Source organism: Siphateles boraxobius, unplaced genomic scaffold, assembly GCF_051911475.1.
Source record: "Siphateles boraxobius isolate OS27281-9 unplaced genomic scaffold, OSU_SipBor_1 12, whole genome shotgun sequence".
Taxonomy (NCBI): domain Eukaryota; kingdom Metazoa; phylum Chordata; class Actinopteri; order Cypriniformes; family Leuciscidae; genus Siphateles; species Siphateles boraxobius.
In genome coordinates, this window is record NW_027508722.1 from 19070327 (window position 1) to 19093526 (window position 23200).

A 23200-nucleotide genomic window follows, 5' to 3' on the forward strand; every position below is an offset into this window, starting at 1 on the left:
AAAACTGTATATAAATATCATTGCTAATGTTGGCCAAAAAAAAGGAAAAAAAGTCATTTATCATTTATTATGCTAGTTTATAATGTTTCATGTAAATTTGGCCATCTGTCACAATCAGGTAGCTTTCACCGTGTCTAGACCTGGCGCGAGCTGCCAGGCCCGTTTCTACAGGGGAGCCTGAGTGTGTTAAGCGCCCTTAAACAAAAGCAATGCTGTCTACATCGGCGAGAGGCTACGCTACACAACAAATTACCAACAACTGATCACGCACGTTCTGTTTCTGACGCACTTCAAGCAATCGCTGGGCGGGGGAAGATTGGTGCGCCGGACCGGAGACGAGGGACTTAGTTAAGCTTTTGTGGAATTTTTTTTTTTTTTTTGCTTTATTTGGTAGTATTTCGAATTAATGGTTTAAAAAAAAAAATCACTCGTTCACTCATTTTGGTGCCCCTATGGATGAATGGCGCCCCTAGCATTTGCCTATTCCGCCTATGCCACGGGCCGGCAATCTTATCTAAAAATCTACTTAAATATAGATATTAAAAGACATCAAGTCATTTAATATCTATATTTAAGTAGATTTTTAGATAAGATTCAAATTATTTAAATAGAATACAGTGTAAAATGTGAGAGTGCTAAATTATAACACCGACAAACTTAGCATAGGACACACTCTCTCCAGTACACCAAGTACTTGTCTAAAAGTGAGGTTGGATGATTGAAGTATATTCATGTAAAATGAAAAATACTTTGAATTTAGATTTTTGTAAACAAATTAAACATAATAATTGTAGGACACACTGAAAGTCACACTGGGTGAAAGTCACATTTCAATCAGTGCCATTGTGAATAACAATTTTAGTCTTAATGCATTGTGATAGATACGTGAGCTCCATGGTGTGCAGAAAATATTAAGTCTTTCTAGATATTTTAGTTATTTATTTTACTTTTCTGTTCTGAAACAGTACTGTAAATGTCCATGTCATAGGGGAAACGCTTAAAAAATATTTATAATGTTGTTTCATTTTATGTTAAATTTAAAGGTTAAGGTCAGTGTTATAGCTTTTTAAATTCATGGTTATAGGTTTCCATTGAAGGCACACCAAAAAAATTTGGTTTTTTTTTAATATAGAATTTTAGGAAATGCACATAAAAATAATAACATTTAATAATAATTAATGTTTTTTTTAATTAATGGACATTTAAAAAATATTCATCCACTGTCGTCACTGTCAGGGACAATGCACAAGGGCCCAGGAAAAAATCTATATACACGACCACATCAGTAGGAAAAACACAAAAATCATATCTGTTTTTAATGTTGATACATTGTGGATTTTCTGGCATGTATTAGCTGACAGCCTAAAAAACTTGTCAAAAACAGAACACACTTGATATTTTAAATAAATAGTCAATAAATAAATGTGTTATATAGTTATGTTTATCATTTCAAAGTAAATGTTTCAAAAACATACAAAACACATTCTACAGAATAGAAAAAAATAGTTAAATTATGTGTCCATATTTGTCCCAACCATTAAATGTGGGGTATGTGATTCTCTTTTTTGTCCATTTTTTCAAAATAACTTGAAATCCTATTCCTAACCCACTTACAGCCACTGAGTTAGAAGCACTGAAATGAAAATTAAGCAATTTAATCATCTGTGGAACGGGCAGGACTTGAAAAAACTCCAGCCAATCATTTCCAAGACCACCTAGAATCATTGGACAGTAAGTTCGTCAATCAAACGGTCGTACCACACACCCCTCCCCCCAGCGCGCGTGACCCCATCGTGCGCATACTCAAAGCTTGTGACGCATGCGCATATCGTCAGTAAAGCCGCTTCCACGATTAGTAGTAAATCGTCATTACAATCTCTCGCACATCTGAGTTTTCACTCGTGCATGATTGCGCGTCCATGTTCTTCGAATGGGTGGAGTCAGGGCCAGCGTTGGAGGAAAGAAGGTAGGACCATTTGAATTGTGTATTTTCAAAATCTGCCTGTCGTTTTCCAAATCACATACCCCACCTTTAAATATGGTAGGATTAAAAATTCATCAACGTATGTCAGAATTATTCTTTTTTTTAAAATTACAATCACATCCAGTCACATTTAAAATAACAAGTGTGACTGAATTAGAATTATTAGAATGTCTGAATTTTATCCCAACTTCCGAAATCAAGATAACCGGATTGGATGGCATATGTGGGCAGTTTAAGCCCTGGATTCTGCTGCATTAGGCAATACTGAGGTTACTCTTAATCATGTTGGCAGCCGAAAACAAATTCCGCATGTCTTCTCTTGAGTGTATTCAAATTAAAAAATTATCAATATGACGTCAGTAGACCTGCATGCTTTCACGGTCAAAATAATGATAATTATAATTTGTCAAGAATGCGTTGTATGGGTTGTAAATATTGTCATATGCCCACAATGTGAAATCAGACATGCCCAAATCAACAAACATGCACATGCTGTGAGGGGGATCCATAGCACCCTTCTGCGTACTAAAGACTGGGATACGGTGGGCACACTGTGTGTTTGCTTCTTCTACAGTACCCACCACATCACATACACACACACACACAAAACAGACATATTTAGCATCTGCTGTCACGCTGCAATACACAAACCTGGGGAAAATCAGGCTCAGAATTCAGCAAGAAAAAAAAACACAAACATTCGCTCCTCTACACATAAAATGCATTTTATAGTAGTCTTCCTTTACCAACCAGTCCTTATGCATTCGTACACACAAACACGTGTGTGAAATCACACTCCTCAACACTCACTCTCTTTACTATTCCACACTCCCACCCACTCACAAAAAATGTGCAAAAAGACACTCCCACACAAACAAAACACGCACAGGATTTTCCTGTGAAAGATGGCTTTAAAAGGAGAATTGGGGAATTCTTTGAGTCATTCCAAGAGACACCCCACCCACTGTTCCTAGTGACCTTAAACTGTTTATTTGCAATGGAGAGTGATTTCCTTCCTCGTCACTACACAGAATATTATACAGAAAACAATGTTATTAAGCTTAACTCAAAATCCAGGATCCCATTATAAACAGTCTATATTTGAACATTCAGACAGTGAATTTGTGAAGTTGAAATGGTTAGTTTAGAGTATGACTGTGACAGCATATTATTTGGGCATATTATTTGGGGAAATAAAAAAAATATTTAAAAAAATGATAGTTTTTAATAAAGTCAGATAGCAACTGTCAAAAAATTAAGCCAAACAATAGAGTAAATTCCAAAATTATTAGTTTTTCTTTCCTCTGTGTAATTTTATATCATGTTTTCCCCTTGTATTCCCGCTGATGAGGAGTCAGAAAGTCCTGGCAATGTTAACACAATAAGGAATGTGTGAGTGTCCATGAGAAACCTCATGGTTTGTCAAGTCTCAAGTCTTTTTTGGGACGTCAAAAAGAAAGCAAATAATGGCACAAAATACTAAGGGCCAGACCTGATTCATAAACTAAAACAGTTCAAATGAAACACACTAAGAATGTAAAATAAAATAAAATTAAAATAAAAAGCCTATATGTGGTAATAAACTTGCAAACTACATGATCAATCTTCAAAAAGGAAGTTACCACAAATGTTTGCTGTTCTCACTGGCAACATATCCCAATTTCACCTCAAAAGACTGTTTATTACACATTTCAAGAACAATATTCACAATAAATTATATAATATAAAAATCATGGTGTACATCATGTGAAATAGTTGGTTGTGTATTACAATATTATTTTAGAAGTTTATATTCAGCTAGAGTCCCCCAACTATGCATATCATTTAAATTAAATGATATATCCATGTAAATAAAACATTAATTAAAACAACTGAAGGGATTCACAACATTCATGTTAATAAATATTGTTCTTAAAAGTGAAAGCATAACTGGAATATCCCAAGCAATAAAGCTATTGTATAGTGTAAGGGTATGACAATCTTTTACAATAAACTCTGAACATGCTGTGTCTCACTTGTCCTTGGTCTATTAATATATATGATAAGGGAAGTTGTTTTTCTAATTGATGTTGAACCAACATAACCCCTTAAGTTTGGGTATAATTTAGTATTAATTATTTTTCAACTTCTTGTTTATGGCTGACAGAATTCATGCCATGCCAATGATCAGAAATTTATCACAGCAATCTGAAATATAGCATGATCATATATATTCTTCTAAACTGTGAAGCTTAAGCATGTTGTTAAAACGTGTTGCTATGATTGCATAAATTCAGAGAACCCTGCAGCTTCTAGAAATTCCTGCTCAGGAAACTGAAAACCCCATGGATGATGTCAAACTGCACAACCTACAATCTTGGAAACATTTGACCTTGAACAATCCACAAAATCACTATTTAGTCAGAGATTTACATCTTTTGAATTTGAACCACTGATTAATTTAGTAGGAAATTACGTTTGATAATTGAATCACTATCATCTCAAGCCTATAGCTTCCTTAGTTGATATTTCACATAGAATACATTTGTTTTTTCAAATCTGCTGCTTTTCAAATCTGTTTTAACTAGATAGAGTGTACATGCTGGACAACTTACCAAGTTGAGAGTGATACAAGAACCAGTACCACTGCTGCAAATGAAGTTTATATTCCTTTAACATCATTCAACTGTCAAAAACCTGGAGCAATAGTTTCTAGATAAAAATATTCAGATTTGCTCATTTCTAGGTAAATGGGGAAAATTACAGACTGATGAAATAGTAATCATCAAGTATCCAAAAATGATTTAAAATTATATTATACAGGACCAACTCTAAATAACACAGGAATAACAAATGAAAAACTCTAACATGAGACCACAGCAATCTGTAATATCCATCTAGCCTATATCTTTAATTATAAGTGTAAACGTATTTTGAAAATAATTATATAACAAATGAGATACTATATGGGTAAAAACATTCTATATTTAATTTGTGCTACAATAGTCATGCCAAACGGCACGCACACACACACTATTCCTAGGTCCACTTCCTGTGACCGTGACAGCTCTGACTCTCATGTATGTGACTAGTACAGCTGGTCGAATGAAGTCTCAGCATTTCAGATATTAGCATGATACCTGTTTTAAAGGTCTAACTAAAGCAAGAAAAACTGACGTCAGCCATATGACAGAAGTCCAATCCAAGCACACACTCTAAGCGGAGTGTTTTCAGCTGAAACGTTGCTGTGTTATATGGCTCTATGTGAACATTGTTGTAAAACCTGCAATCCTTATCCTCAGGCCAACAACAGTATTCATTACAACCTTCATCCACTTCAAAACAATAGAAACATACGCTTGACTTAAATTGATAAATGGACAAGATACATTCAGACGTCACTGAACTACTACCTTGATCCTAAAAGGTCAAATGATTTATTTCAGAATTAACAATGAATATTTCCCCTTATAAGGCTCTACGAAGCCATTTGTTTTCCTTCTGAATTACAGTCATTATTCAGAGGCTATACATTTATTAAGGTGAACCAAATGAGCCAGAACATATTTCAGTTCACACAGATTAAAATGTGATATTATAAATTTAATATCGAGCTTTAATACACCATGATTAATACTTAATGATATTGCACAATTAGCCTATTAATTAAAAAAAATCTAAGCCTAGATATACTGTGCGTCACACACCAATGCAAAGCACAAACACGCAAGATCACACATACACACTCCTCACGGAGGACCAGTCGTCAATAAAGCAACTGTTTGCTCAAATGAACATACAACTGTGAGCATACACTCTTTGCCCTCAGGGGTCAATAAAGCACCTATCTATATTTTCGAACCGATGTGAGACAGGGTAACAGAAAAGGAGGACACAGACTCACACTCAGTGGTGATGCCAGTATGCCAACCTGTCACAATACTCGGATTTAACCAAAGAATAAGTCTTACAGTGCGTCGCTCCAGCGCAGTGTTACGAAGCAAAATAAACATAAAAAACGCAGATTACCAAAAAAAAAACAGCAACAAAAACCACCCACGACAGTGCCATACACCACAATATGTGCAATTGTCAAATTGACGATCTGCCCACTCCACAAAACACATTTGCGTATCAACACTCATTTTGTGCTCATTCACAGATTGTTCTGCAAATGTGCATTCTGAGGTATACAGGAGGGTGCAGGGCTGCAGCAGTGCAGTGCCGTGCAGCTCAGGGGCATGCATGGGTGCTATGACCATCTCCAACAGTATTACCTGCTTTATTTGGACTATTTAAAGTGGGTCACCAAAGGAGGTGTTACAATCACACACATGAAACAGTAAAAACATGGAGAAACTCAAGAGACGACAGACACGGCGGCATCAGGGACGCTCTTTGAAAAATCAGCAGTCAAGCAGCTTACACTCCAAAAATACCCTGCAAAAGAGTTCAAACACTTTCAAATCAGTAGCTAAACATAATTATTACAATTAAACATGTAGCCTAGTGCGTACTGCATGGATGCTGAAGCAGTACATGTAGTGAGTGACGTAGAAGCAAGGCTGTCCAAAACAACATCCCAAAAACAGTCCACCACCATCAGTCAGACATGGAAGCATATCACTCATTTTTCCACCATGACCAAAAGTGGCACACACACCTACCATTACTAAAAGCGTACATAGTGGCACATATGACCTGATGAAAAATCAGTTGACGGATGGTGTTAATGCAGGCAAACTGAGCCATCATTATGGACACACTCTTTAACATCAGAGTGCATTATATTTACGTGCATGTCTTAAAATGGCAAAATCTCAGAGTAGCAGTGTAACATGAAGCCACTTGTATCAACAAGACAATATTCAAGGAGGCCCGTGTGGACTGAATTGTACTTTTAAAAATTATATTACAATATGAATTGACTACAAAACTGTTGTTCGGATTAAAGGCTGTTTTATAATAGTATAAGGGTGTATTCCGAAATGAATGGACAGTGAGGTGAGACGCTGGAAAAATGCACAACAATAAAAAGCGTATACCGTCTGAGTGCGCACGGAAGCCGCCGGTGGTAGTACTAGTACTCGCAGCGCTTCGCAATGTCACGGCACGGGAGTACTATGCCAAGGACTCGAAACAGCTAAATTAGACAAGCAGGGCCTTGTGAGAGAGTAAAAGAAAGATTTTAAATGTGTTCAAACACACTCGTACTTACGTGCACACGACGCAAAGGTTGTTCAGGTTTATAAGGACGTACGTGCAGCAAAAGTTGCAAATGATCCACCTTTAAGAGCCGTCCTGGCAATGAGCCGATGACAGCGCGTAGTAAGTCCGAGTAATAGTGTCAGATACGGAGTGAACTATTAATTTGTTTGTTTTTACATTGGCCCCGTGACGTTGTTACTCGCTAGTAGCCTACTGTAGTGCAATCCTTCCTCGAGCGTAATCCTGCCAGTGCGTAACGCAGTACATGAGTGCCAGTCTGCTCTGTTCAAGTTGCCCAAACTCATGCCATTCAGTCAAAACAATTCGGAAAGGAGTAGTTTAACTTATTGAATCAATCAAAAGCTTGGTTTGAACGCTGTCTTTAAAACATTTGGCGAAGTTTGACTGTGCATCCCCACCCCCTCCCTTCTTCTTGCTCTGGGTCCTTCCTTGATATTTTAGCGAGCTGGTTTGTTCTCCATTTATCTTTGCACACAACAGTCATGCCTAAAAAACGGATTGCCACTAATATTAGCGGTGGGTTCTTTTGAGTAATAACTACTTACCAAAACAAGCAGAAATATTTAGGAGGTAACCGATGAATTTACGGTGCAAATTCCAGATGGGCTCTGTCCTTTCGTCTGAAGTGGCGTGCAACGTCCATACATGTCTTCTGTCTGTCGGGAATTTTACTTTATATCGGTCCTCCGCAAAACATCTTTGCCCTCCTCCCAACAGCAACTCAGACAGGGATTAAAACTATATGAATCCCTTTTCCACTACAGTCACAAAATGGTGAATGAACCACTAACAGCTGGCCAGCCTGGCCAATCAGCGCACACTGACAGATACAGTAGCCTATGGATGAGACAGAACAAACTCAGAGGCGTTTCTCAATGGCTTATTCTATTTGATTGGCAGGTAGTTGGGGTCAATCGCAATGAGACTAGATAGCAAGCCGGCGCTCGCTCCAAAAGTTACAGTATCCAATGAGAGCGCTGGGAACCATAGGAACAGGGTGTGGGCGGGCACTAGGGAGGTGTTCAAGAAGCGCTGGCCAATAACGCTATACGAGTCTTCGCTACCTAAATAAAGGTGCGTGTTTACCACAAGCGACAGCGCTACACATCACTTTAAAATCAATAGTTTTCCCAATCCCCTGAATTGCCAAAGATGTTTTTAATTTGATCAGCTCGGTTTTTTTATTTATTCATTTTTTAATACAGTTTGCAAATTAAACAAATTTAGTCGTCTATCCAGTTCTGAGGATGAAATAGAAAGGTTCGTTTAATTGTTTTGTTTAATCACAATAACGTTCCTTTTTGTGAAGCTGACTAACCGTTTCACTTTCACACTACTATGAATACGGGATAGACACTGTTGACGCTCTCGATTTTTTTCTACTCTGCCTCTCTTTTCTCTCAGCAACAGCCCCTCACCTCGTGTGCGAGGTCCAATCGTTTTGCCGTATTCAGCTGTCTCTAACGTATGTGCCGTTGTGCCCCGCCCCATTTATACAACCCTTGCAGGATTTTGGAGGTGACGTCATCGGACCGCTGTGCTATTGGCCAGAAGGGCCGCCGCGACGAGCCAATGATCAAACTCAGCGATGAAGTCATCTAGCATGTTGCCACCAGCTGGATGGAAGGGGCGTGGCCTGACGTACTCGCCTAACCCCATGCTTGATGCATAGTAGGACAACATACTAGCGACTGATGAAAGTGACATAAGCCCGTTTTAAAAAACGTAGTAAAAAAAGTTTACTTTTAAAAAAAATCGTTGCAATAAAAATACCACACGTCATTGTATAGATCAATGACAAACACCGATTTTAACCTTTTTTTCCAAACGGTTCGGTTTAGTTAAATATAGAACGTCATATTCAGACACATGGACGCTTGAAGCGTACAACTACATCCAAAGAATGGATGTTCGTTGTGAATTTCCTACGAGAAGCAAAGAAGTTACATAATTGCCGTTGTAGACAGAATCAAGTACAAGCGCCATCCTGAAATGTTAAGGCAATGTACAGCGACCTCTGTCGGTTTTATGTTGAAATGCACAAAGCTATCAACATACGTGCACGCGAATCAGTGCGGTAGTTAAGTAGATGTATTCAAATAACTTAGGTAAAGTTCTTTACGACACATTTTTCTAGACATTTTCACTGATAAATATTTAAATAGATGATTGAAAGTAAATTTTTTTTTTCCAGTACTCAAGTATCTTAAAGTGCCATTTTCCTTCATTAGCACTTCTTCTCCCTGGAGCCCTGCCCTTTGACCTGATCCCCACCATGATGATGACCCCTTTATTTTGGCTCTGCAATGCTGTCACTCAGCTGTCATTCATCTATCCCTCTTCCCCACACCCCCACTGTGCCACAGGGAACCGCATTCATTTATCTAGCTCCCTGAAATGCAGACAACAACTGAGGTGATGAAGTAAAAGGTAGAGGACAGACCGAGAACGTGACAAAACAAAACATGACAGGGATGAGATGGACCAGAGGCAGAAATATGATTACACTTTCATTTGGAACACACAACGGGTCTATTGAAAGAATAATTTAACGTACTGCATGTTAAATCAGTAGAGGATACAAAAAAAGTTACTAGTAGGTCTTTAGACAGTGTCAAGTTCAAAATTCACTTAATTTAACCTGTTTCACAGACACTAACAATAATAAAAAAGAATAACAAGAAAGTTAAAAACTGAGAGAAGAAAGATTTACAGCTATTTAGTAGACAAGACCTATGCGCAATGGCCCTAAATAAAATCACAAAGGACAAAAAATTTATCTTGCTTTTGTCAAAAGATAGGAAGTATTATGTATGATCATCTCCTTATACCCCTAAAATAAAATAAAAATATTATAATAGTAATAATTGTTTCAATTAGCAGCATCGTTTACATGGACGTTTATGATTATATATATGTATAATTTGTGTTAGCAAAATGATTTGAGGGATGTCTCCGAAAAACTATGGTTAATAACGCATGCACTTCTTCCATTCAGACAGCAGAGGTCAGTCTTAAAGTGTCTATGTTATATATCATATCAACAGGCTGAATAACACGACTTTATGGAGCACTTTTCAAATTCTAATGGTGTAAACTAACGCATATTGCTTTGCATGGAATTATATGCATCTACTTTTCGTTTATATCAATTTATTTGAAATGAGTAGTTTTTTCTTCTTCATGTTTGTATTGCAAGCATCAAGATGTATGTAGATCCACATATATGTGGGTCTCCTGAGGTACAGAAACACACACTAAAAACAAGAAAGACTCTACAAAACTCTGGGAGGGAGATGTTACTTGTAGGACTAAAATGGACTAATCTGTGTTGTAAAGAAAAGTTGCAGAAACCAGATGGCTTTTAACCAGTTTAATTGACCCTGATTACATTTTAATTACAATTCTGAAAAAAAGAACACAAAAATGAAAAGGAGGAATTAAAATGTTACATCATGGTATTAAAACCTGTTATTATGAATTATGAAACCACAGAAATAAATTTTGAGAAAGAAAGTGAGAGAGATATAGACTTTTACACAATAAAACAATACACAATATATCTTTTAAAATCATACAATCCCCCGATGAAAAAAATTTACAAGAGCAAGAAATCAGTAACACTACAAAATAACAATTACATAACATGACTTGAGTACAATTCATAAGCCCGATCCTCCCCTGAATGCCCTTCCTCCATCCTATATCTCTCCACAATAACCACCCATATTAAAGTTACAGTTTTACCTTAATTTACAAAATTTTAAATGTTACACTAAACACACTGTTGGGTTGCTCGTGGGAAGGCAGGGGTTGTAAAACATTCTTAAAAGGATCTCTTACAGTATTGTATACAATGTTATCATGACTACAACATGAGGAAAAAATGTCAACAAAATAATGATAACTAATAATAATAATAATTAGGATGAACAGCAACATTAACATCAGAGAGCAAAAAAACAGGAGCAGTTCGGGTGAAAAACAAATAATAATAAAAAAGTGACATCCTGGGAAAACCAATGAGAGCAGCCTAAGAGAGAACAAATATCTTCCCTCCTAAAGAAAAACAATGCACTCACTTTGTGCCCAAACAAAAGTTTACAGACTGCACTGGTCAATACTGCTCACCCCATCTCAAATTCAGCTCCACCTCTCACATTATGAGGTATGCCGGGCGTAAAATAAGTGCAGACTACTCAAAGACTTGACACATCGAATAAGAAAGCAGGAGATCTTAAACATAAACAAATCTGGCTGAAGGGGAAGTAAGGCAGCTAGAAAGAGTTCACAACTTTAAGGGAGGTGAAGCACCGTTGCCAGTCCAATTTTGTCTAATGTATAATTTTAGGTATCAGAGACACTTCAGAAATGTTACAAATACTTCATGTCACTGGAAAATCATTAAATCAAGGCTAGTGTCCGACTGGCCACCCCGTCGATGTCTCAAGTCCTGTGCTCAACTTCCACATGGCTTTAGAGCACACAGGTTTATGAGGTTCATGATGCAATATTTCAAATTAATTACAGCCTTGGGTGTGGTGTAACATACATGCACAGAGACTTACAGCCTCTGTCAAACACACACACGCACACACACTCACACATGCATCAGTTGTGGCAGTAAGAACAGGATGTCGAGGAGGTGCATGCTGGTTAAAGATCCGAATGTGCCAGATCATCTGTGGTGCAAAGCTCTCGAGTCTTGTGTACAATTTAGTCTTTCGCTCCCTCTACCCCTACCTTTTATTAAGGTGATAAGAAAAGCAACAGTTTCCTCCCTTACTCGAACGGCAGCATTATCCCTGAGGAGATGAGTCAACTTTCCCCTCGAAATGCAATCAGTTACAAAACCCCCTCAAATTGATATATCAGTTAATGCTATGCTTTCTGTTTATAGTATGTTTAACACATAATATATTAAGGTATATTGAGTGTATACTGCTCTTTTTTTAAGATTTTTGTTTTCCTTTTTCAGACATGCTAGTAAACAAGGCATAAGAGGCAGTGTGTGTGTGTGTGTGTGTGTGTGTGTGTGTATACACTTGTGTGAGAGCGACTTCTGGCCTTCTACAGTCTTTCTATACTTATCTAAATGTTTGGGATTATAGATTGGAACTGTTCTTTCACCTCCACAGAAAGATCTCATAAGGGTCTGTGGCTGTTGTAATATGGCTAAAGGACTGTGGACAGTAAATAAGTACAGAATTGGTACTTGGTTCTAAAGGGTCCGTCAAGTGCCAAAATAGTTGAACAAGGAGTCCTGGTGAATCACTGTATAAGCTATGTGTGTGTTTGTGTGTGTGATGTGCTGGTTTAGTTCACACTAAAGGACTGACTATACAAGGGAAACTTGTTATAAACTCTAATATTTATCAACTTCAGACTGTCATTTCAAAGACTAAGAAAGTAGCCATTTAAGATATTTAAAAGTATGGTCTCTGAACCGCATGTTACACCCGAGTCATTTCATCCCATCGGAATGAAAGTGATTCAGGTATGGTCCCAGAGGGGAAAAAAGAGAATGGAAGAGAGCGCAAAAGTTTAAGGTGAGCTGGTTTAGATAGAAAAGGATAGGAGGGAGATATCCTGAGAACTTACACACAGCTAGATTTCAAAAACACACACATTCACACTCGAATCAGACACACGCTTCATACAGGGAAGAAGAAAGGGATCATGTCTGAGTGTATGTGTGCGTGTTGAGGGGTTTTGTCCCTGAGGGTTCGGACTTCTGACCAGGCTGGTTTTAGAACAGTGTCTTTTTGTGACTTTCTGTGCATTTGTATCCCACCACATCACATAGAGACAGATCACAGTCTGTCGCTGAGGAAAATAATGCTGGGTTGCTGGAGATGAAGATCAAGATCAAGTCCCTTACACCAGACCAGTCCTTCTGATGCCCATCTCTAGGTCTCTTTGTGGGGTTTTGAGGGATAGCTCGCAGGCACTTTGCAAAATAAAATTCTCTTCTAAAAATATAAAATATTCTCTAGTGCCTAAGGTCAAAGTTCATCACTCCTGAGGGTCGCTGGGGCACGTGGGTGAAGTCATTCATAATCATGGTCACACTGAGATGTACTGGAACGCGAGCCCCTCGGCTGAAGTTGAGGGCGGCGGGGGAACGAGGGTAGCCCGGGGAACAGGATTTGATTAAACAAGGGTCAGTTAGTCGAAGTGTGCAGTGTATGTGTCAGTATTACTGTTGTCAGTATCAGCAGTCATTGATCTACAAAGAGTCACGTTTGAGTGTGGGTCCATCAGCAGTTGTAGAGTTGTGTATCAGCAGTCGTCTACGTGTGTCGATGCGTATCAGCAGTCCTTGTTCTCCAGTGACAGCTGTGCCGTGGCTCGGTGGAGCTCTGCGCTAACTCTGTGGTGAGCGAGAGGAGGTGGGCTTTCTCCCTCTCCGCTCCCACTTCCACTCCCACTCTCCTCCACCATCCCGTTCCTCTCTCTTCCCCTCTCTTCTCCTCTCACTTTCTTGTCTTCCGCCTCTTCCATGTGCTGGTCCTGGTCCCAGCGCCGTTTGAACCGGAGCTTCAGTGGGATACACTGGGAGTGCATTTGTGGCAGTCCGCCGGATGCCAGCTGCATGTCCGCAGGCTCTACAGGTTCGCTCTTAACAACGGGGTTACAGCGGCGACCATCGCCTGAGGAAGAGGAGGGAAGGACGAAGAAGGGTGGAGGCGCGGGGGCTTTGAACACTTCTTCCTCCAAGTCCTCATCTGGGTGGAGACGGGCATCAGTGCCATTGGCCTGTTGGTGCTTTTGGCTGCGAGGATAATGCTGATGCTGATGGTGATGGTGGTGATGATTACGGTAGTAAGAGGGGAAAACGGCAAACTCTTCATCTCTTTCGTCAGCTTCTTCATCACTGATGTCAGTCACTTCGACTTCCTCTTCTGATTCAATGTCAGATATGGGCTCAACCTGTAGAGAGAGACAGAGTGGATATAGTCAAAACAGAGTTGGGTGTAACTGAAAAATTACTTTCCATGACTTCTCTAGACATTTGTGATGACTGGATAAGGAATGTTAAAAATCTTGTTTTCGCACTAGCGTAACTTCCAGGAAAAGAAATACTTTATAACTGAGCATAACTACACCTTACTTTATTCATTTCTATTGGTGCTCCAGGCCTCCAAATATGGAAGATTGTTTGCGCCATGGAATAAAAAAATGTAAAAGATAACTGAGACTTTATCTCACAGTTGTGGGTTTACATCTCGCAATTTTGAGAAAAAGGGTGAGAACTACGTGACATAAAGTCGCAATTGCGAGTTATGAAGTCAGAATTGAGAGATATAAACTCGCAATTGCAAAAAAAGAAAAATAATAATTCTGAGGAAAAAAAGACTGGCTTTTTTCTCAGAATTGTGAGTTTATATCTTACAATTCTGACTTTATAACACACAGTTGCGAGTTTATATCACGCAATTCTGAGAAAAAATGTCAGAATTGTGAGATAAAAAGAGACAATTACCTTTTTTATTTTTTATTCTGTGGCGGAAACAAGCTTCCATTTGCAAATTACACTTTTGAATTACCTGATATTCTTAAGTTTTCTAGAACTGTGGGAACTGATACGACTTATCAACAAAAAAGTAAAATATACACAATGTTTGTTTTTATTCCTTAAAAAAGTTTGAGTAGCTGAATGGGTTTTTTGGAATTGTTCAACCTAGCACTAAAAATATTAAATTAGTTCAAAATATAGACTTGTCAAGGATTTATTAGAGATGCATTTATTCAGTATTAGAACTTATTACGCAGTGTGGACAACCATCAGTACGTTTACATGCAATTTGAAAGGAAAATTTAAGTTGGACTAAAACAGTCAAGGCCATTCACAACATGAAAGAGAACTATAACAAATATTATTTTAGTGTTCACCCCAAAGGATAATGTAAAATTATAAGCACACTGCAGTTTTGTCACCTGCTGCTTTAAATACTCTAGCTCTTTAAAGCCGGGTAAATACTGATTGGGTGTCAAAGTTTTCATTGTTCATCAGCTAGAAAAAAACTTAATTGGAAAGTCAATCAAACGTGATTGTTCCTCTGTGACGTTATCATTACAGCTGTGGTATGTATGGGCTCTGCTATTCTCATAGAATTAGAATGATTAGTAAAATTATACAGTTGTAGTTATCACCTTTGGTCTAAACAGGCTTTAATTGGTCTTTTTAAAACATAATGTAAATGGTTGAGTCTGACTAAAATCATACCAGTCCGATTTTTACTAAAGTTCGACTAATGAAAAACAAGGGAAAACTTTTTTTTAGTCGCCAAAACACTGAGTAGCTCAATTACAACTGCGCATGTAATCGTACAGAACGTAATCACCTTAATCTTGGGCAAGCCAGCGTTGTTTAGTGAGCTAGTTGAAGAGGAGTTGGACACCAGTCCCGACCCACTGGCTGAACTGAGGTCACTACCAAACGACAATGAGGAGCCCAGACCGGATGTAGATGTGGAGGAAAGCGAGGTCTGTCGACCCTGACCATCGCGCTGTTTTCGGCCCAGTGGGGGAGGCTGGAGCTTGAACTTGAAGGGGGAATGGTGCTGCTCCTCCCCCAGGTGGTGGTGAATAGGGTGAGCGTGAGGCGGTGGGAGGCTGGAGTGATGGCTGTTGAGCACCGAGGGCCTCTCGGCAGGGCCACGATCACAGGCCTGGGGTACGGGCATGCCTTTGTCAGGGCGCTGAGGGTGAGGAACGATGATGTTAGGGTAATGAAAGAAGGCACGAGGGCTCAGGTGGTAATTGTAGACGCTCTGGGTGTGAGCCTGCAGGTATCGCTGCATGTCCTCTGGGTTGAACGAGAAGATGGAGCCAGGCATGGGCGACAGGGTAGGGGAGGGCGTGTAGGCCAGGTGAGAGCCAGGGGTCATGGAGAGCGCTGGTGAGAGAGGTGGCGCCAACAGGCCTGGCCCTCCCGGACCAGGCAGAGGCGAAACGGTGAATGGTGAGAGAGGCTCAGGATGAACCCTGTGTCCGACCTCTGACATTCGATGCCCTCTGTGACCGCCTGGTCCACCGTACATCCTGAACATAGCTTCGTGAGACAGACGAGGGTGAACGGCACCTCGAAAACCACCGCCGCTGCCACCTCCTCCTCTCTCAGCCACTCTTTCCGTCACTCTCTCCTCTGATGCACCTCCGTTCCCATCTTCAATCTCAGAGTTGACGGAAGTTCCATCACTGCAGTCAGAGACGGACCCGCGGGCGATGCGGCGGCCGCTGAACATCCCAGGACTGCGCAGCTCCTCGCTGCTGGGGGAGCGCAGCACCTCGGACACCTGCATGTCTGATTGAGCGGATGGAGGGAAGCGGAAATGGGGACCTGTAGGAACTGGTGGAGCACTCTGAGGAACAGCCGCTCCTGCGGAGAGACAAACACAGCAGGGAGGAGGTCTTAGCTGTGTTTTGTACTTTACAGTGTAAATAAATATATGTGATGTGTGTGTGATTGTTTTGTACCTGCAGACCCCATATCAATGAAAGGGTAGTTGACCAGGACCAGCTTGTTGAAATTAAACTTGTAGGTGAAGCGTTTTCCTTTAGTTTTGTGTAGAATTCTCTTGTTGTAATAATACCTGCACAAAGACAAGCAGTCCACATTAGCCCACATTGAAATCAAATTTAAACCTGGAAATAAACAAAGTATTAGGTTAATCTACATTTTAAAACAACGAAAAGTTATGATGTAAAATCAATAAAAATATTCCAGATTCTAATCTATTTGTAGGTCACTAATCAAATAAGTAAATGTGTGACACTAATCACGTGAACTCTTTGTACAGACGACCATGTTTTTTCATCCATTGAAGACTTTGGATCATTTCAATTCATGCTGAAGAACATGAACATCAGGTTTGACAAACTTGTAGAGTTCATGCAGCTTGAGCGCTGCTGTCAAAAAAATACAAAAAGGGGGGTGCAATACGTATGCACACATTTATGTATGTATATATACATACATAAATGTGTGCGTACACATTGCATTTATATAGAATTTTCACCAGTGCAGTGTACAAACAAAATTTTAAATTAAATCAGTTTAATGTTGATACATCACAAAGAGACAGAAAGGAAAGAAAAGAAATATTAAAATATGTGTTTGTATATTTGTTGTGTACATTTGTGTGATTGGAGCTATTGTCAGGTTACTCTAGTGCCAGTTTATATAATATTATAACCCACCGATAAATTCTCCTTTCTTAATCTCCTTATATAATCCCATTCTCTCTCCCTTCCTATCTATATATTAACCTTTGTCCTTCCCCAGCTCTTTACATAACATCTCTCTACTCCTCACAACCCTCCAACCATTTATGTAACTCCAATAACACAGCATCTTTCTTACAGACCTGCACAAGTAAGTGTGTGCGTGTGTGTGTGTGTGTGTGTGTGTGTGTGTGTGTGTGTGTGTGTGTGTGTGTGTGTGTGTGTGTGTGTGTGCGCGAGTATAAATCCCTGTGACAACAATTCATCTTGTACCTAACCTTTGGGCCACAATTCTCGGTGAATGGCATGTTTCAGGGAAGATGCTGACACTGAGCTTTTTAAATGCATAAGGATATATTTACTCACCATGCGCGCGCGTGTGTGTCTGTCTGTCTGTCTGTCTGTCTGTCTGTCTGTCTGTCTGTCTGTCTGTCTGTCTGTGTGTGTGTGTGTGTGTGTGTGTGTGTGTGTGTGTGTGTGTGTGTGTGTGTGTGTGTGTGTGTGTGTGTGTGTGTGTGTGTGTGTATGTGTGTGTGTGTGTATGTGTGTGTGTGTGTATGTGTAAGTGTAATCAATCAGACAGTCTTGTCTGTAGAGATTAAGCCGAGACAGACAGATACAGTCTTGTGGTCAGATGAAGATGTCAGCGTGTGTGAATGTGTTTAATTTGAGGTCAAAATGATTTGAGTTCCCTGTGCTTTCTGTGGTGAAAACCAGTCAGTATAGTATGTAACAGCTGGGGTCTTTCTTGAATTGATCATGAAGACATGACTTTCAGTTATTCCCTGGATGTTTTTTCTTTTCTTCAAAAATGCATTAAAATGCAACAGAAAATCATAATGAAGAAAAAAAGCCTCATCAAACACACCTGATCCAGCTCATCAATTCATTCGACTTATTTGAAAACTATAGGTATGCGTGTTTGAGTAGGGCTTGAACTGAACTCTGCAGGGCTGTGGCCCTCCAGGAATTGAGTTTGGCTTTATGATTTCTAGAGCTGATATAGGGCAATTTGTTCAGCAGTGATGTAAGTTTCATTGTGATGGCATCATCCGTGATTTCGAGGAATAGAATGATGCAATTCATATCAGGTACGTCGCAATAACAGCTTCAGATTGCATCATTCATTGTTTTGTCTAAAAAGTCCAAACCAGTCATAGATTCATTAATAGATCCAGTCAAAGATGTATTTTAGTCATTTCTGGTTTAATTCAGATCCCTACCCTTTATTACTCAAATATCCTCTGCCATTCCCAAGTCAAGACAGAGTCATATACTGACCCAATAGCATACCTTGAAAACTAGAGACAATCAACAATTTGAAGCATCCTTTTCATTCTCAGTGACCCATAAGTAGTAAAGTTTGACTATGTTTATTTCAGAAGCATTTTGGCTGTAGACCAGTGATAGTGAACTTATTTAGTTTGGAATAATCATTAATTCTTATTATTAGAAGAAAATAAGCAGTGATGCTATTAAAATATTATTCATATTTGAAACGTTTTGTCCAAAGTTTTTAATATTTGAAAACTACTATCCAGGAAAAAACAAAACAAAACTTAAAACTTACATCATAGAATAGACCACTGCTGACCACTTCTTTATTGCACAATGCACATTTCGTGATATTAAGCCTTACAATGTGTTTAATATCACTATTAGTAAGGATAGTACGATAATAGTATAATATCAGTCTTTAAAGTGTACCTAAAGTATACTTGGAATAGTTCCACTTTAGCACAATCAAATATACTTAAGTATATCTTTAGTTGAACTATTTAAGGGTTACTATGCATTAAATACAAAATTATTTGTTCTAATTTAGCAGGCTTTAAGTAAACCCATTTAGCATACCAAAAGTACAATTGCAGGGTTTTTATATTAAGTACATAAATATGTAAATGTATTTCAGTATATTAAAGTATAAAAATCTATTTTGTACTTGGCACAAAATAAATGTATTTCAAATACATTTTAGTATATCTATTTTTCACTAGGGTTGACCCTAACACCTGTGAGTAAAATACTCTTTCTTAAAAATTTGTCTTGTTAAAACCAGATCAGCAAAACTGCATAATGTGACAATCCGAAATTGCTAGTAAATGTCACAAACCATTACAAAGAAATGGCAATTAACACATTGAATTAAAATTGAAATTTTGAAGAATAACAACTAAAATAGTATTTTCTTATAGGGGAAAAGTGTAAACACTCCAATAATTGTTATTTTATTTACAAATTTTCAGTGTGTAAGAAGTGCAGCCCACACATGCCACACATGTGTACCCGCTCTCTCAAACACACTTTAAAGAGCATTTGAACTGACTTCAAAGCAGAAGAAAGGTTTCTATGAGCATCTGCAACTAGTGGCAACGACCCTCCTTCTGTCACACACTTACACACCTGTGAACCCACACGCTGGTGGCTGCTGGTCTACCAGAAACAGAGAGTGTTGACCGATTTTCAAAGGATAGGATATAAAATGCCCAAATTTTAACAGATGCTGGCAGACACATGTATTCTGGTGACTAAATGACTTTAGGTGGTACAGTCAACCGATTTCCAGGAAACAATCAGATTTCACTGGGTTAGAACTTGGATTAAACAGCAGATTATTAAAAGCTCTCAGAGTCAATATTCTGTGACTGACGGGAATACAGAAGCTGAACAAACACTACAGCGATTCGTGGAATTCCCAAATCAGGGCCTTAACAACCTGCTTTGTAAAAGAGACAGAATGAAGAAAAGAGAGAGGGGAAGAAGATTATCAGTCAGATGCTGATGATGTACATTGTGTTGTTTTTTCCTGTCGAGTGTGTACTTGTTGCGCTATATTTGTATATATACACACACATACACATATGTATGTATACATACTCACAAATGTCTGAAAACAACCTCACAAACGTCAAATATCCTTGCAAATTTCTGAAAATGTTTACAAAAATGTCGGTAACACTTTACAATAAGGTCTCATTAGTTAACGTTATTTAATGTATTAACTAACATATTAACAATAAGCAATATATTTGTTACAGTATTTATCAATCTTTGTTAATTTTAGATAATGAAAATTATCTAAATAGTCAGGCATTGTTTTTCATGTTCGTTCACAGTACATTAACTAATGTTAACAAATACAACTTTTGATTTGAATAATTTATTAGTAAATGTTGAAATTAACATTAACTAAGATTAATAAATGCTGTAGAAGTATTGTTCATTCTTAGTTCATATTAACGAAGGAAACCTTTTTGTAAAGTGTTACAAAAATGGATCAAAACATCCTCACAAACTTCGAAAAATATACTCACAAATGTCTGAAAACATTTCTTGAGTGAAGAAAAAAACTCAAAACGAATGAAAATAAAATTAAAGGGACTATGTGTAGTTTTTTAGGTATTTTATTATCTAAAATCAATATTTTTTTTCATAAATATGTCCTCAGTGGTGTACAAATACCTCTGCCAATTATCTGACTTATCCTCTTAAACGAAGAATTTATTATCTTTATACATGTGACGGGTAGGTCCACGGAGGCTTCCATATCGTTCCGCCATCTTGAAAAACTATAATAGCAGAGACGGTCAAAAAGTACTAGGCCAACGCTTCTCCACAACGCGTTTTCGTTCAGAGCCAGCGTCACGTAACTGAAAGCAGCAGAAACATAGGAGTGAGAGGCGCTTGTCACTGCCCCGGCAAGTTTAAAAGGCTGCATTGCACTGTTATTATTCATATTGTAACATTCGTCTGTTCGTTGTGTCAAGTTGCAGTTTGTTTGAAATAAAAACCTGTTCACCCGAAGGAAAACTCGACGAAGTGCTATTAGAAGACATCCTGTCATAGCTTTTTGGTACATAACAGCTACCGTAGATGCAACACGCATTTGAAAAAGCGAGGCGCTGGAGAGCACAATTCGTTTGAATGCAAAATACAATTTCACCGCAAGATGGGAGAAATTCCTACACAATGTCCCTTTAAGGAAATGGGAGGCCCTCACACATATACAGGTTTATGTATTAGCTATCCTTTTGGGGCAAATTCGTCCCCAGAAACTAGTAAATATGACAAAACCTCACTGAGGGGACATTTGGGGCACATACAGTCATTTTTAAAATACCTAAAGAGTATTCTATAGGGTTATGGTATGGTTTAGGGCTAGTTTACAGTTCTTAAACTAGGCTGTATATAATGAATAGAAGTCCTCATTTGGATAGTAAATGTGTGTGCGAGGCGAGAGGAGACAGTGGGGGAAAAAAAGAAGTGATGGGGTGGGTTACGAATGGGCCTGTGTGGCTCTAGGGCGGATGGTAAACGGACAGTGAGATCCACTCCATCCATAAGCTCTATTGAGAAGCCAGAGATAAACATCATGTTTTGTACGCTACGTGTGTTAGCGCGTGTCACTATTGCACTAGCGTGTGTATGTGTGTATCTCCACCCACTAAGCTAATAAAGAGCTCATTCTGTCCCTGACAATAAGACCCAAAACTGCCCTCAAATACACACGCGCACACACACGCACATGTCGTCATCCTCCTCTAAACAAAGAGAGCTGTTGTAGGACAAGGCCTCTGACCCACTCTTTCCACAAGTACACATACACTCACACACAGAGTCAATCTTAATCAAATCTCCAAAGAGTGAAGAAGAAATTATGGCTGGCCACTTCAATCAACATCACATCGGTTCTGATGCTGATGACTGCATTGAGAGTGCCTGACATCAAAATAACATCACAGACATGTTTGATATAATGACAGACAGACCAAGACTTTGACTTCCTGTAAGCAAAGAAAAGAAAAAGGTTTAGAAAAGTTTGAAGGAAGAAAAAAGGGGGCATTATTGTTTTGTACCCCATTGATTTTTCATTATATGCTCTGAAACAGTTGAAACATTCTTTAAAATATCTTCTTTTGAGCTCCCTAAACAAATGAAAGTCATATGGTTTTGGAATGAGGTGAAGGTAAGTAATGATGACAGACTGCATTCAAACTGATCACATGACTAAAATTGCACTCAGTTGGCTTTGCCAAGTAAAAATTCTTAGCATGGAGCCACTATGAGTTTAAATAAACAGGCTTTGGTGAGTTCTGTAGTTAGGACAATTTTGACAATAGTGGGATGAAATTTAATAAGAAGGGAAATTAGGGAATGAGTAGTTGGGCGTCCATTGTGCCCAGAGCCAGACGGGAAATGTCCTGTCGTTCAGTGGAACATCAACAGTGGGACAATAGAATTCCATTTTTGCAGAATTTCCACACGCGTGTGGCAGGAAGGTGATGAGTCGAGTCCCAGCGGGCCGTCCGCAAGAGAATATCATTGAAACAACACCCCTAACTCCATCAACATCAAGTCAAATTCCAGTCAGGATTAGAGCATTAGCCTAGACTTTTATACATGCCACAGAGTGGCCAAGAAATGTCTGAAAAGGAGCATTTGTTCTGGAATAAAGGGACGTCACAAATGTGTGGGGTTGAGTGTGAAAGACCTGTTTTGAGTTGAAAAGTTTCAGATTGAAGGTATGAATCAGATGGAGGAATACAGTGTGGGATTGTGTGGGGTAGGGAGGCGGTGTAGATGTGGAGGAATGGCAGTGAGTCATTGGCATCATAAGAGAAAAAAAGAATGGAGGAGAGGAAATAAGACACAGGGAAAAAAGAAGAGGAACAAAACTGTACTGATGTCTTACAGGTATTTTCAGAGTAGTTGAAGGTGTATTAACAGAAAATAATTACGACTTGTTTGTAAAACACTTCACATGTTAAAAAAAACAGC

The 23200-nt window shown here is 38.8% G+C and overlaps 2 protein-coding genes across 2 annotated transcripts in view; both read right to left on the reverse strand.

Annotated features, from left to right (window-relative positions):
* The window catches only part of cicb (capicua transcriptional repressor b), a 53991-nt gene extending 46037 nt beyond the window's left edge, over nucleotides 1-7954 (reverse strand). Inside the window, exon 1 of the mRNA XM_077209866.1 lies at nucleotides 7738-7954. The gene's annotated coding sequence lies outside the window, so the exon portion shown is untranslated. The remainder of the gene's footprint in view (nucleotides 1-7737) is intronic.
* A 2596-nt stretch (nucleotides 7955-10550) lies between these two features.
* erfl3 (Ets2 repressor factor like 3) overlaps nucleotides 10551-23200 on the reverse strand; it is a 53038-nt gene continuing 40388 nt past the window's right edge. Inside the window, exons 3-5 of the mRNA XM_077209916.1 lie at nucleotides 16676-16791; nucleotides 15541-16577; nucleotides 10551-14125 (exon numbers count right to left, since the gene is read on the reverse strand). Coding sequence (XP_077066031.1) covers nucleotides 13505-14125; nucleotides 15541-16577; nucleotides 16676-16791 — 1774 coding nt within the window. The 3' untranslated portion in view covers nucleotides 10551-13504. The remainder of the gene's footprint in view (nucleotides 14126-15540; nucleotides 16578-16675; nucleotides 16792-23200) is intronic.